General features: G+C 41.4%; 3 protein-coding genes across 15 annotated transcripts in view; all 3 read right to left on the bottom strand.

Annotated features, from left to right (window-relative positions):
- The window catches only part of LOC143325537 (protocadherin alpha-C2-like), a 190493-nt gene that overhangs the window by 108155 nt on the left and 68596 nt on the right, over nt 1-13742 (bottom strand). Inside the window, exon 1 of one of the 13 annotated variants that reach the window (XM_076738685.1) lies at nt 10871-13583. The exons of 10 other annotated variants lie outside the window; for them this stretch is intronic. In XM_076738685.1, the coding sequence (XP_076594800.1) occupies nt 10871-13228 (2358 nt within the window). In that variant the 5' untranslated portion in view covers nt 13229-13583. Of the gene's footprint in view, nt 1-65; nt 2695-3366; nt 6135-10870; nt 13584-13742 lie in introns of those variants that run through there. 2 more of the 13 variants (XM_076738684.1, XM_076738691.1) reach the window with 2 other exon arrangements.
- LOC143325543 (protocadherin alpha-8-like) overlaps nt 1-13742 on the bottom strand; it is a 53444-nt gene that overhangs the window by 8680 nt on the left and 31022 nt on the right. The window lies entirely within an intron of this gene.
- LOC143325548 (protocadherin alpha-8-like) lies at nt 4695-10858 on the bottom strand. Its single transcript, XM_076738697.1, has 2 exons — nt 8137-10858; nt 4695-4717 (listed from the first exon to the last, which is right to left on the bottom strand). The coding sequence occupies exons 1-2, from the start codon at nt 9142-9144 to the stop codon at nt 4706-4708; spliced, it is 1020 nt and encodes a 339-aa protein (XP_076594812.1). The 5' UTR covers nt 9145-10858; the 3' UTR covers nt 4695-4705.

Raw genomic sequence — 13742 nt, 5'->3', positions numbered from 1 at the left:
ACGATGAATAACACATGGATAGCACAGCATATGGAACCAGGCCAGGGTGTTCACAAAAGTCTTACCTCTACAGAAGCCCTCCTTCTGTCAGGGAGCACCAGAGTATTCGCATGGCTGCCAGGGACTATAGTAGATCCTATACTCATTCTGGGTCCAACTAACATGTACCGCTTGTCTCCTGATCTGTACTGGATGCTGTGACACAGTGTCCCATCATAATTAGTCTCTTGCAGATATTTTGAAGTATAGTCTGTTGATTTGGAGCACTGCATTGCAATCAGCACGATGATACTGATGATAAAAAGAACTGAAACTGAGCCCAAAGTTATCATCAGATAAAAAGTCACATCATTCCCCTCTTCAACCGTTGCTGCACTTTTAACATCAGAAGCTGCAAAAGCCTCTTTGGGCTCCACAACTTTGACAATCACAGTAGCTGTTGCTGAGAGGGAAACGTTGCCATTGTCTTTGACCAGTATGAGCAGTTTGTGCTCAGCCTCGTCTGTCTCTGTGAATGAGCGAAGTGTTCTGATCTGTCCTGTATAGCGGTCCAAACCAAACAGACTGTGGTCAGTGACTTCCTGCAGTGAAAAGAGTAACCAGCCGTTATATCCTATATCAGCGTCATAGGCTCTGACTTTGGTCACCAGGTGTCCTGCGTTGACATTGCGGGGAATCTCCTCCACACCTTCAGCAGAACCGTTGGAGCTGAGTGGATACAGGATGACTGGAGCGTTGTCGTTCTGATCCAGAATGAACACGTTCACTGTGACGTTGCTGCTCAGTGACGGAGTTCCAGAATCAGTGGCAACAACTTGGAACTGGAAAGTTTTCACTGTTTCAAAGTCGAAACTTTTCAGGGCCAGAATATCTCCATTTTCAGAGTTTATATTTAAGAACAGACTTATACCATCTCCACTGCCGTCCCTCGGAATGTGATATGAAATATGCGCATTATCACTATCATCAAGGTCCGATGCCCGAACTGAAAATACGGGTGATACTAGGTCATTATTTTCAGTGATGTAAAATGTATATGGGCTCAGTGAAAACTGGGGTTTATTGTCGTTCACGTCTGATACAACCACGGTTATCGTCTTTTCAGATGACAGTGATGGCTCACCGGTGTCCTTTGCAACAATTGTTAGTTCATAAAAAAACTTTTCTTCCCTGTCCAGTTGTGTTTTGGTCACTACAGCGTACATATTATCCTGCAGGGACGGAGTTAAAGAAAAAGGAACGTCCTCACGAATAAAGCAAGAAACCTTCCCATTGGGGCCTGAATCCAAATCATTCACGCTGATCAGAGCTACTGTTGTTCCAATTCTGGAATCCTCCGGAACTGATTTGGAAAATGATGTAACTTCAATCTCTGGAGGATTATCGTTAAGATCGATTACCTTTATTATCACAGTTTTGTCTGTGGAGATGGGGACAGTCCCCTTATCTGAAGCTTGTATGTCAATTTCATAACTTTGATTGTCCTCGAAATCAATCACCCCGGTCACATTAATTTCGCCCGTCCTCGGGTTTATGTTAAATAGTTTTTGCAAATGTACATCCGCTTCTTTACCAAAAGAGTAAACAATTTCGCCGTTAGCACCCTCATCTAAATCAGTCGCATTGACCTGAATAACTAACGTGCCAGGAGGTGAGTTTTCCTTTAAAATAGCAGAATACACATCTTTTGTAAAAACTGGGGAATTGTCATTAACATCAAGCACCTCAATTACTATTTCTGTTGTTCCAGACCTCGCCGGCCTCCCACCATCAGTGGCTGTAAGGATGAGCTTGTGCTCTCTCATGGCCTCTCTGTCTAACTGCTTCTGTAAAATCAGAAAGGGCATCTTACGGTCTTCGCCTCTCTCCTTCACTTCCAAACGAAAGTGGTCATTGTTGCTCAATCTGTACTGCTGGACAGCAAACTGACCACCATCGGGGTCGCGTGCAGGCTGGAGCTGAAACCTTGCTCCCGGTAATGTCGATTCAAATATCTCCAATCGTTTCTCTTTCTCCGGAAAGACGGGGGAGTGGTCGTTTACATCCAGGACCTCTACAGCCACATAATGGATTTCCAGAGGATTTTCGAGCACCGTTTTAAGGTTGATGACACACGCGTTGCTTCGTTCACATATCTCTTCTCTGTCCACTATCCTGCGGACATACAGGATACCGTCGTCCAAACGAAAAAGGGGTTCCGTTGAACTGCCAACAATACGATACTCTCTATCTTTCAGTGTGGCCTTATCAATTCCTAAATCTTTCGCAATATTTCCAACAACACTTCCTTCTTTCACCTCTTCGGATATGGAATATCTGATCTGCGCAGCGGCTTCGCTCCAAAACGTTACCAAAACCACAATGAAGGCGACGCATCGCCATCGCTCTATCCACGCGTGGCGCCCGCTTTGTTCCATTATGTACAGCAAACAATAATGACGATAAAAATGATAATTTCGGAATCTATACTTGTAAGGACATGAAACAATAACCTGCCACAATCCTTTGCAAACTGCGCTCCATCGCCGAGACAGCCCTGGGAATTGGACAGAGCTAGTATCTACCCTTTATACGCAATTTCAAAATACAGGGTTGGACATAGTAGAGGCAGTATTTGCCATTATACCGACACCATGCGAACCAGTAGATTATTTCAGCACTGTTCGAAGAAAAGTATCGTGAAATTAAAAGTTCATACCACATGGAAAACACGAGGCAAGTGAGACAAACAGCTTTCAAAATATTATATAATATATATATATAATATAAGCAATGGACTCGATTCACAGTCAGTTCCCTCCTCAAAAAGGTAGTATTTCTGATTTGGCATTTTGAGGGAAAGGGCAGCATTAACCCCCCGGCAAAAAACCCCAAACAAACAAGCAAACAAATATTAAAACCTGTCAGCACCACGGACAGCGACACTTAGAGTGCTCTCAGACGTGTCGGCAAAGATTACAGTGCAGTTCTGGAAAACTGCAAGAACATATTGTACAGTGTATCTCCAACTATCCAACAAGTCAACGACAGCGTTATCAATATGCAAAAAATAAACACATATGGCGTCAAGTAGACAAGATAGAGATGCTGCCTTTTAAACACCATAAATGATACTGAAAGATACTTAAGAAATATTCCAAAAAAGAGATTTGACTTGTGCACATTCGTAGTTCTAAACTATCACCACTGGAATTGGCATTAAGTGGTATAGACATGGAAATTCTCTGTGTACGGTATTAATATAAAAAATGTTTACATATTATTAAATATTGGCTTGTGTAAATGTATGTAGTGGTGTAGCCATTACTGCAAATGTTATCAAAAATAAATAATAAAAAGCAATGACATTATTAACATTTATCTTACCTCTTCAGATGCCCTCCTTCTGTCAGGGAGCACCAGAGTATTTGCATGGCTGCCAGGGACTATAGTAGATCCTATACTCATTCTGGGTCCAACTAACATGTACCGCTTGTCTCCTGATCTGTACTGGATGCTGTGACACAGTGTCCCATCATAATTAGTCTCTTGTAGATATTTAGATGTATAGTCTGTGGATTTGGAGCACTGCATTGCAATCAGCACGATGATACTGATGATAAAAAGAACTGAAACTGAGCCCAAAGTTATCATCAGATAAAAAGTCACATCATTCCCCTCTTCAACCGTTGCTGCACTTTTAACATCAGAAGCTGCAAAAGCCTCTTTGGGCTCCACAACTTTGACAATCACAGTAGCTGTTGCTGAGAGGGAAACGTTGCCATTGTCTTTGACCAGTATGAGCAGTTTGTGCTCAGCCTCGTCTGTCTCTGTGAATGAGCGAAGTGTTCTGATCTGTCCTGTATAGCGGTCCAAACCAAAGAGACTGTGGTCAGTGACTTCCTGCAGTGAAAACAGTAACCAGCCGTTATATCCTATATCAGCGTCATAGGCTCTGACTTTGGTCACCAGGTGTCCTGCGTTGACATTGCGGGGAATCTCCTCCACACCTTCAGCAGAACCGTTGGAGCTGAGTGGATACAGGATGACTGGAGCGTTGTCGTTCTGATCCAGAATGAACACGTTCACTGTGACGTTGCTGCTCAGTGACGGAGTTCCAGAATCTGTGGCAACAACTTGGAACTGGAACGTTTTCACTGTTTCAAAGTCAAAACTTTTTAGGGCCAAAATATCTCCATTTTCAGAGTTTATGTTGAGAAATGAAGCCAATTTATTTTCTTGGCTCCCATCTCTGAGAATATGATATGATATGAGAGCATTGTCATTCTCATCACGATCAAAAGCTTTCACAGAAAACACAGAGGCTCCTGGCTCATTAGCCTCAGTGATATAGAAAGTATATGGACTCAGTGAAAACTCTGGACTGTTGTCATTCACATCTGACACCACAACGCTGATTGTCTTTTCAGACGACAGTGGAGGTTGACCAGCATCTTTTGCAGTTATTGTCAGGTCATAATGTGACTGTTTCTCTCTGTCCAGTGGCGATTTAGTTACTAATGAATACATTTTGTCTTGTAATGATGGCGATAAAGCAAAAGGTACATCCTCGCTGATAGCACAAATAACTTTTCCATTGAGACCAGAGTCCAAGTCATTCACACTGATCAGGGCAACAGTAGTTCCAGGTCTGGAGTCTTCAGGGATGGAGTTTGAAAATGAGGTAACTTCAATCTCAGGTGCATTATCATTCACGTCAACTATCTTAATAATGACGCTTTTTTGTGTAGCCAAAGGAGCTAGACCTTTATCTGATGCTTGGATTTCAATTTCATATTTGTCCTTCTCCTCATAATCTATTACACCTTTCACAATTATCTCACCTGTGGACGGATCCATGTCAAACAGTTTTAATAACCTATGACTGACACTGTTGCTGAATGAGTAAACTATTTCTCCGTTCGGGCCTTCATCCAAATCAGTTGCATTCACTTGTACAACAGTGCTGCCTACAGGAGAATTTTCAGAGAGCATCACCGAATAAATGTCTCTGGAGAAAACAGGTGCGTTATCATTAACATCTAAAACATTTACGAGAATATTCATTTCACCAGATTTCGGAGGTTTCCCTCCATCCAGCGCAGTTAGTACTAACGAGTGGCTTCGTACTGCTTCCCTGTCCAAAGATTTCTGAACAATTAATACAGGTATTTTACCATCGTCTCCCTTATCTTTAACTTCCAGACGGAAGTGGTCATTTGCACTGAGTCTATACTGCTGAACAGAGAAAGGACCACCGTCTGGATCACGTGAGGCTTTGAGCGGAATACGTACTCCAGGTAACACCGACTCCGAAATTTCCAGCGTTTTCTCTTTCTCTGGGAAACTGGGAGAATGGTCATTTATATCCAAAACTTCCACTCCGACATAGTGCACTTCCAGTGGATTTTCCAGCACTGTTTTCACATTTATCAAACATGTACTGCTTCCTTCGCACACCTCTTCCCTGTCAATCTTCCGTCTTACGTACAGGATGCCGTCATTCTGATCTACATGGAACAGAGGTTCCGTAGCACTGGAAACAATTCGATACTTTCTGTCTTTCAACGTGCTTTTATCTAATCCCAAATCCTTTGCTATATTCCCGACCACAGTTCCTTCGTTCACTTCCTCAGAGATTGAATATCTCAATTGCGCCGAAGCCACACTCCATAAAAGCACCGCAGCCACGCAGCCGATCCAGCTCCTTCTCGCCCTTCTTACCTCGCATCCTCTTTGTTCCATGATTAAAACAAATCTGTAACGATTCCTCACTGGATTAGTAACCGTGTTGTAAGAAATTACTACAGGACATCTGGGTATACAAATGTTCACTCTTGCTCAAAAATGTTAAAATCACGGGGCACGATTAATAAAGCCTCGCTTGGCAGCTTGCTGCTGCCTGTATCGAACTGAGAGGAAGAGGTGGAACCAAATAGCAGTGACGACAAAGTAAAGCCGCTATTTTCCTAACACACTGACACCACGCGACCTCATTGCTCATTACAAGGAAAGTTTCTAGAGCTACTGCATAGCAGACTTGGAAGGTTTTATATTAATTTAGTTTGACCGTGTGTAGAGACTGTGGAGTGACAGTACATCAGGCAAAGGGGTGCCTTCTTAAGCTCATTTAAGATGCAAACAAACAACTTAAATTCATCGAATGAAGATGGAAATATCAAATCCTCCCCAAAAATTAAAGTTAAAATAACTTTGAATTTTATTTGTTGGACATATGCAAACAAATATGAGGAATACGCATTCAACAAATCAGTTAATACAATTCCTACAATGTATCAACAGGTATTGAAAAAGAGAGCAAAATGGATCAGCACCATGGACAGCGAATAAAGGCCTTACATAAGGCCCAGCCAAATATGTGACGCTGTATAATATTACAGGAGCCCAAAAAGCTCAAAGCACATTACGATCACAAAGTGCAAAATATTCTACATTGTGCAAAGAGTTATTCAATAAATCATGTGTTGTAATACTGGTATGTGTTTTTGATAGCCGAGTGACAAAGCATGAGACTAAGAAATAATAAACGGATGAGTAAGCACATATGTCAACCTTTATGAGCAAGATTTATAGTTACAACCATGCTTGGAGTGATATTATTATTAAAAATGCCACTGAGAACCAAACCAGTGATGTGTCCAAAGTCACAAAACTATATCATTATGCCGAGCAAACAATACATATGCAGTATATGCAGGAGATCCTTGACTGAACACATTTACCAACAAACAAATGAATAACACTGCAAGTGGATCCAAACCAGGGTTTTCACAAAAAAAGTCTTACCTCTCCAGATGCCCTCCTCCTGTCAGGAAGCACCAGTGTATTCGCATGGCTGCCAGGGACTATAGTAGATCCTATACTCATTCTGGGTCCAACTAACATGTACCGCTTGTCTCCTGATCTGTACTGGATGCTGTGACACAGTGTCCCATCATAATTAGTCTCCTGTAGATATTTAGATGTATAGTCTGTAGATTTGGAGCACTGCATTGCAATCAACACGATGATACTGATGATAAAAAGAACTGAAACTGAGCCCAAAGTTATCATCAGATAAAAAGTCACATCATTCCCCTCTTCAACCGTTGCTGCACTTTTAACATCAGAAGCTGCAAAAGCCTCTTTGGGCTCCACAACTTTGACAATCACAGTAGCTGTTGCTGAGAGGGAAACGTTGCCATTGTCTTTGACCAGTATGAGCAGTTTATGCTCAGCCTCGTCTGTCTCTGTGAATGAGCGAAGTGTTCTGATCTGTCCTGTATAGCGGTCCAAACCAAAGAGACTGTGGTCAGTGACTTCCTGCAGTGAAAAGAGTAACCAGCCGTTATATCCTATATCAGCGTCATAGGCTCTGACTTTGGTCACCAGGTGTCCTGCGTTGACATTGCGGGGAATCTCCTCCACACCTTCAGCAGAACCGTTGGAGCTGAGTGGATACAGGATGACTGGAGCGTTGTCGTTCTGATCCAGAATGAACACGTTCACTGTGACGTTGCTGCTCAGTGACGGAGTTCCAGAATCAGTGGCAACAACTTGGAACTGGAAAGTTTTCACTGTTTCAAAGTCGAAACTTTTTAGTGCCAGAATGTCTCCATTTTCAGAGTTTATGTTGAGAAATGAAGCCAATTTATTTTCTTGGCTCCCATCTCTGAGAATATGATATGATATGAGAGCATTGTCGTTCTCATCATGATCAAAAGCTTTAACAGAAAACACAGAGGCTCCTGGCTCATTAGCCTCAGTGATATAGAAAGTATATGGACTCAGTGAAAACTCTGGACTGTTGTCATTCACATCTGACACCACAACGCTGATTGTCTTTTCAGACGACAGTGGAGGTTGACCAGCATCTTTTGCAGTTATTGTGAGATCATAATGTGACTGTTTCTCTCTGTCCAGAGGTGATTTAGTTACTAATGAAAACAGTCTTTCTTTTAAAGATGGTGATAAAGCAAATGGAACATCTTCACTTATGGAGCAAATAACTTTTCCATTGAGACCAGAGTCCAAGTCATTCACACTGATCAGGGCAACAGTAGTTCCAGGTCTGGAGTCTTCAGGGATGGAGCTTGAAAATGAGGTAACTTCAATCTCAGGTGCATTATCATTCACGTCAACTACCTTGATAATGACGCTTTTTTCTGTCGTTAGAGGAGCTAAACCTCTATCTGATGCTTGAATTTCAATTTCATACTTGTCCTTCTGTTCATAGTCTATAAGACCCTTAACAATTATCTCACCTGTTGATGAATCGATATCAAAAAGTGTAAATAATTTATTATTCACACTGTTACCAAATGAGTAATACACCTCTCCATTCTGACCTTCATCCCGATCAGTTGCATTCACTTGTACGACAGTAGTGCCGACTGGAGCGTTTTCAGCGAGCGTAACAGAGTAGACATCCTCTGAGAAAACAGGCGTGTTATCATTAACATCCAAAACTTTTACTAGAATATTCATTTTGCCAGATTTCGGAGGTTTCCCTCCATCAAGCGCAGTCAGCAGTAAGGAGTTACTTGACGCTGCTTCCCTGTCCAAAGATTTTTGCAAAACCAATATCGGTATTTTGCCATCATCTCCTTTATCTTTAACTTCCAAACGGAAATGATCATTTTGGCTCAGTTTATATTGCTGAACGGAGAAATGACCACTGTCTGCATCCCGTGAGGCTTTTAGCTGAAATCGTGCTCCTGGCAACACAGACTCAGAAATCTCCAACCGTTTCTCTTCCTCTGGGAAAATGGGAGAATGGTCATTTATATCCAGCACTTCCACTTCAACATAATGGACCTCCAGTGGGTTTTCCAGCACTGTTTTCACATTCATTAAACACGTACTGCTCTGCGCGCACACCTCTTCTCTGTCAATCTTCCGGCTCACATACAGGATGCCATCGTTTTGATTTACGTGGAAAAGAGGATCCGCATTACTTGAAACAATCCGATACTTCCTGTCTTTCAGCGTGCTTTTATCTAATCCCAGATCTTTTGCTATATTTCCAACCACAGTTCCTTCATTTACTTCCTCGGAGATCGAGTATCTTACTTGCGCCGAGGCCACACTCCAGAAAAACACCGCAACCGCGCAGCCGACCAAAACTCCCCGCGCCCTCCGTCTCCCGCATCTTCTTTGTTCCATGGTTCAACCCGATGTCATCAGTAATCATTCACAAAAAACAATAATGCATCGCAATCATCGAATACAAGACTCCCACGTTTGAAAACAATTATCCTCCTCTCACAACGACAGGCATGGGGTGAACAGAGTATTTCCAGCGGTAGCAGGAGGATCAGAAACGACTGTGTCAACATCGAGCTGAGGAAGCTTTCAAGAGGTGGACCCAAAATGCACTGACGACAGGCGCATGTAATGCTGACTTCTTCCATTGCACTGACACCATGCGATTTAAATTCACACTGCAGAAAGCCAAACGCCAGGAACACTTTAGCTGAACTGTTCGTAGTGTGAAAAAGAGCCTTTTCAAAAAATTACACAATTCTTCCCAACACGTTACTTCATATGATTAAAGCATATGCATTCAAGCACATAGAGAAAGTCACTGTGGTCTGATATAACCTGTCAAAATCTAAAGGGACATGACAGCAAATTTACTCAGCACCAGGGACAGCGATTACTGCTAACTTATCCAGCTATATTTGGTGATAGTATTACATTTCAAGTTTGTTGACATTGTTATTTTATTTAGCTTTTTCCATCGTCTTGATATGGCTGACAGTGGCTTAGGAATAGTAAAGGCGTGTTGATGGAGCACACTCATGTATCAAGAGTCAATCGGCTCTTGTTTGGTTGAAGGATAATTCTCCTTAATGACGCCAAAGAAATTAAACCCGCATATTTAAAATATTGTTCAAGTGTAAGAAACAAAATGAGAAGCAGGTGAAACACAGTACCAAAAGAACGAGAATACGACCGAGAATACAAGTTGCCAGTCTTTCATCAACACGATCAAATACTATACTTCTCAAAAAGCGCAATGAAACCACCGGAAAACATATGGAACAGGATGTAGTTTATGCAGAGAAATAAATGAATAAATAAATGGTCATCACGCCATCGCTTTCACAAATAATGGAACTTGAGGGTTTGATATGTGGTGGTTGGATCACTCTCAATCAGAAGACATATCAGGATGGAGATGAAAAACTGTCTTAAGCAGTACTTTAGTGTTCTCCACACGCCATCCGCTTCACAACAACGCTTCCCGGTTCTCACTCACATGTGACTGAAGTAACCAATCAGAAGCTCGAAGATCTCTGACAGAGGCAAATGTGAAGGAACCACAGAGGATGAAGTAGATTTTTGAAGCTTTTAAAGATGCAGGTGTAAATAATTAAACATGTGGCAATGTAAAGGACAACCGTGTAAACATAAATATATACAAGTTAACGGTGTAAAGATTGCACATATATTTTAGATAATTAACATAAATTTATTAACGATTTAATTTATAGATCTTAATACAAATTCTGTTTAAAAGCAGCTACATTGAAATATGAATTAATGCTGACTTTAAGTCATCGACAGCTATCTCTCAGTTTAAATATGTTGGCAATGTTTCCACTGTCTGAATTAAAAAGCCTCATTTGTCCCAACAAAATATCTGTTCCTTTATTATTACTTTCTACATTTGTATAATGTTAGAAGAAATTTTTGAAAACTTTTCAGATACATTTGTTATAAAATTATGGCAAATAACAGAAAAAGTGGACATGCTGAAGTTTTGTTTGTTTGACATATTGATGATAATGATGTAGGTTTCGACAAAACATATTTATTTTTGCTCAGTGTTTCAGCATGAATGTTATTCTGTTGGGGGGAAATGACTTGTTTAAACATGTCTTACCTCTCCAGAACCTCTCCTCCTGTCAGGGAGCACCAGTGTATTCGCATGGCTGCCAGGGACTATAGTAGATCCAATACTCATTCTGGGTCCAACTAACATGTACCGCTTGTCTCCTGATCTGTACTGGATGCTGTGACACAGTGTCCCATCATAATTAGTCTCTTGTAGATATTTTGAAGTATAATCTGTTGATTTGGAGCACTGCATTGCAATCAGCACGATGATACTGATGATAAAAAGAACTGAAACTGAGCCCAAAGTTATCATCAGATAAAAAGTCACATCATTCCCCTCTTCAACCGTTGCTGCACTTTTAACATCAGAAGCTGCAAAAGCCTCTTTGGGCTCCACAACTTTGACAATCACAGTAGCTGTTGCTGAGAGGGAAACGTTGCCATTGTCTTTGACCAGTATGAGCAGTTTATGCTCAGCCTCGTCTGTCTCTGTGAATGAGCGAAGTGTTCTGATCTGTCCTGTATAGCGGTCCAAACCAAAGAGACTGTGGTCAGTGACTTCCTGCAGTGAAAAGAGTAACCAGCCGTTATATCCTATATCAGCGTCATAGGCTCTGACTTTGGTCACCAGGTGTCCTGCGTTGACATTTCGGGGAATCTCCTCCACACCTTCAGCAGAACCGTTGGAGCTGAGTGGATACAGGATGACTGGAGCGTTGTCGTTCTGATCCAGAATGAACACGTTCACTGTGACGTTGCTGCTCAGTGACGGAGTTCCAGAATCAGTGGCAACAACTTGGAACTGGAAAGTTTTCACAGTTTCAAAGTCGAAACTTTTCAGGGCCAAAATATCTCCATTTTCAGAATTTATGTTGAGAAATGAAGCCAATTTATTTTCTTGGCTCCCATCTCTGAGAATATGATATGATATGAGAGCATTGTCGTTCTCATCACGATCAAAAGCTTTAACAGAAAACACAGAGGCTCCTGGCTCATTAGCCTCAGTGATATAGAAAGTATATGGACTCAGTGAAAACTCTGGACTGTTGTCATTCACATCTGACACCACAACGCTTATTGTCTTTTCAGATGACATTGGTGGTTGACCAGCATCTTTTGCAGTTATTGTTAAATCATATTTAACGTTTTTCTCTCTGTCCAGTGGCAATTTGGTGACCAATGAAAACATTTTGTCTTGTAATGATGGTGATAAAGCAAAAGGAACATCTTCACTTATGGAGCAAATAACTTTTCCATTGAGACCAGAGTCCAAGTCATTCACACTGATCAGGGCAACAGTAGTTCCAGGTCTGGAGTCTTCAGGGATGGAGCTTGAAAATGAGGTAACTTCAATCTCAGGTGCATTATCATTCAAGTCAACTATCTTGATAATAACGCTTTTTTGTGTCGCAAGTGGAGCAAATCCTTTATCTGATGCTTGAATTTCAATTTCATATCTGTCCTTCTCCTCAAAGTCTATCAAACCTTTCACAGATATTTCACCTGTCGATGGATCTATATCAAAAAGCTTTAACAATCTATGATTCACAATGCTGCTAAATGAATACACTACTTCTCCGTTCGTACCATCATCTAAATCAATAGCATTCACTTGTACAACAGTGGTGCCCACTGGAGCATTTTCAGAGAGCGTCACCGAATAAACATCTTGAGAGAAAACAGGAGCGTTATCATTAATATCTAAAACATTTATCAAAATATTAATTTGCCCAGATTTCGGAGGTTTCCCTCCATCCAGCGCAGTCAGTACTAACGAGTAGCTCCCTGCTGCTTCTCTGTCTAAAGATTTCTGAACAATTAATACAGGTATTTTACCATCTTCTCCCTTATCTTTAACTTCCAAACGGAAGTGGTCATTGGCGCTGAGTCTATACTGCTGAACAGAAAAAGGGCCACCGTCTGGATCACGTGCGTGTTGCAGCGGAATACGTACTCCAGGTAACACCGATTCTGAAATCTCTAGCGTTTTCTCTTCCTCTGGGAAAGTGGGAGAATGGTCATTTATATCCAGCACTTCCACTGCAACGTAGTGGACCTCCAGTGGGTTTTCGAGCACGGTTTTCACATTCATTAAACACGTACTGCTCTGCGCGCACACCTCTTCTCTGTCAATCTTTCGGCTCACATACAAGATGCCATCGTTCTGATTTACGTGGAAAAGAGGATCCGCATTACTAGAAACAATCCGATACTTCCTGTCTTTCAGCGTGCTTTTATCTAATCCCAGATCTTTTGCGATATTTCCAACCACAGTTCCTTCGCTGACTTCCTCAGAGACGGAATATCTTATTTGTGCCGACGCCACACTCCACAAAAGCACAGCAATCACGCAGCCGACCAAAAATCCTCTCGCCCTTCGGCTCTCGTGTCTTCTTTGTTTCATGGTTCAAGCCGATGTCATCAGTAATTCGTTACAAAAACAATATCTGTGCTATAATGACATAATCTAGCTCTTCCACCTGGAAAAATATTCACCGCTTCCTCCAACAACAGACATGCAGATAAATAGAGTATTTCCAAAGGCTGTAGTAAGCCTCGAAACGACTGCGACAATACCGAGTTGAGGACTCTACAAAGAGGTGGAACCAAAATGCCATGATGATAACGCAGTGTTATGCTTCATTTTTCTCTTACACTGACACCATGCGACCGAAAATCTAATCGCAGAAGATCTAAAACCATGAACACTTTAGCTGAATGGTATTTTGTTTTATCTAGAAACATTGCACAAAGAGTCAAGTGGAAAAAAAAAAGATAAAAAAATAAAAAAAATGCGGCTGCTCATTCACAAACCCTTATTTCAAAAAAAGAAAGAAAAGAAAAGAAAAGAAAAGAAAGACTTAGACCAAACCTTCCGGAAAGTGTAGAGAAAAAGCGAGAGTATACTTCGAGGTCTA

Source organism: Chaetodon auriga, chromosome 9 (assembly GCF_051107435.1).
Source record: "Chaetodon auriga isolate fChaAug3 chromosome 9, fChaAug3.hap1, whole genome shotgun sequence".
NCBI classification, from domain to species: domain Eukaryota; kingdom Metazoa; phylum Chordata; class Actinopteri; order Chaetodontiformes; family Chaetodontidae; genus Chaetodon; species Chaetodon auriga.
The sequence above is the reverse complement of the archived record's forward strand: the minus strand, read 5'-3'. Positions and strand labels throughout refer to the sequence as shown.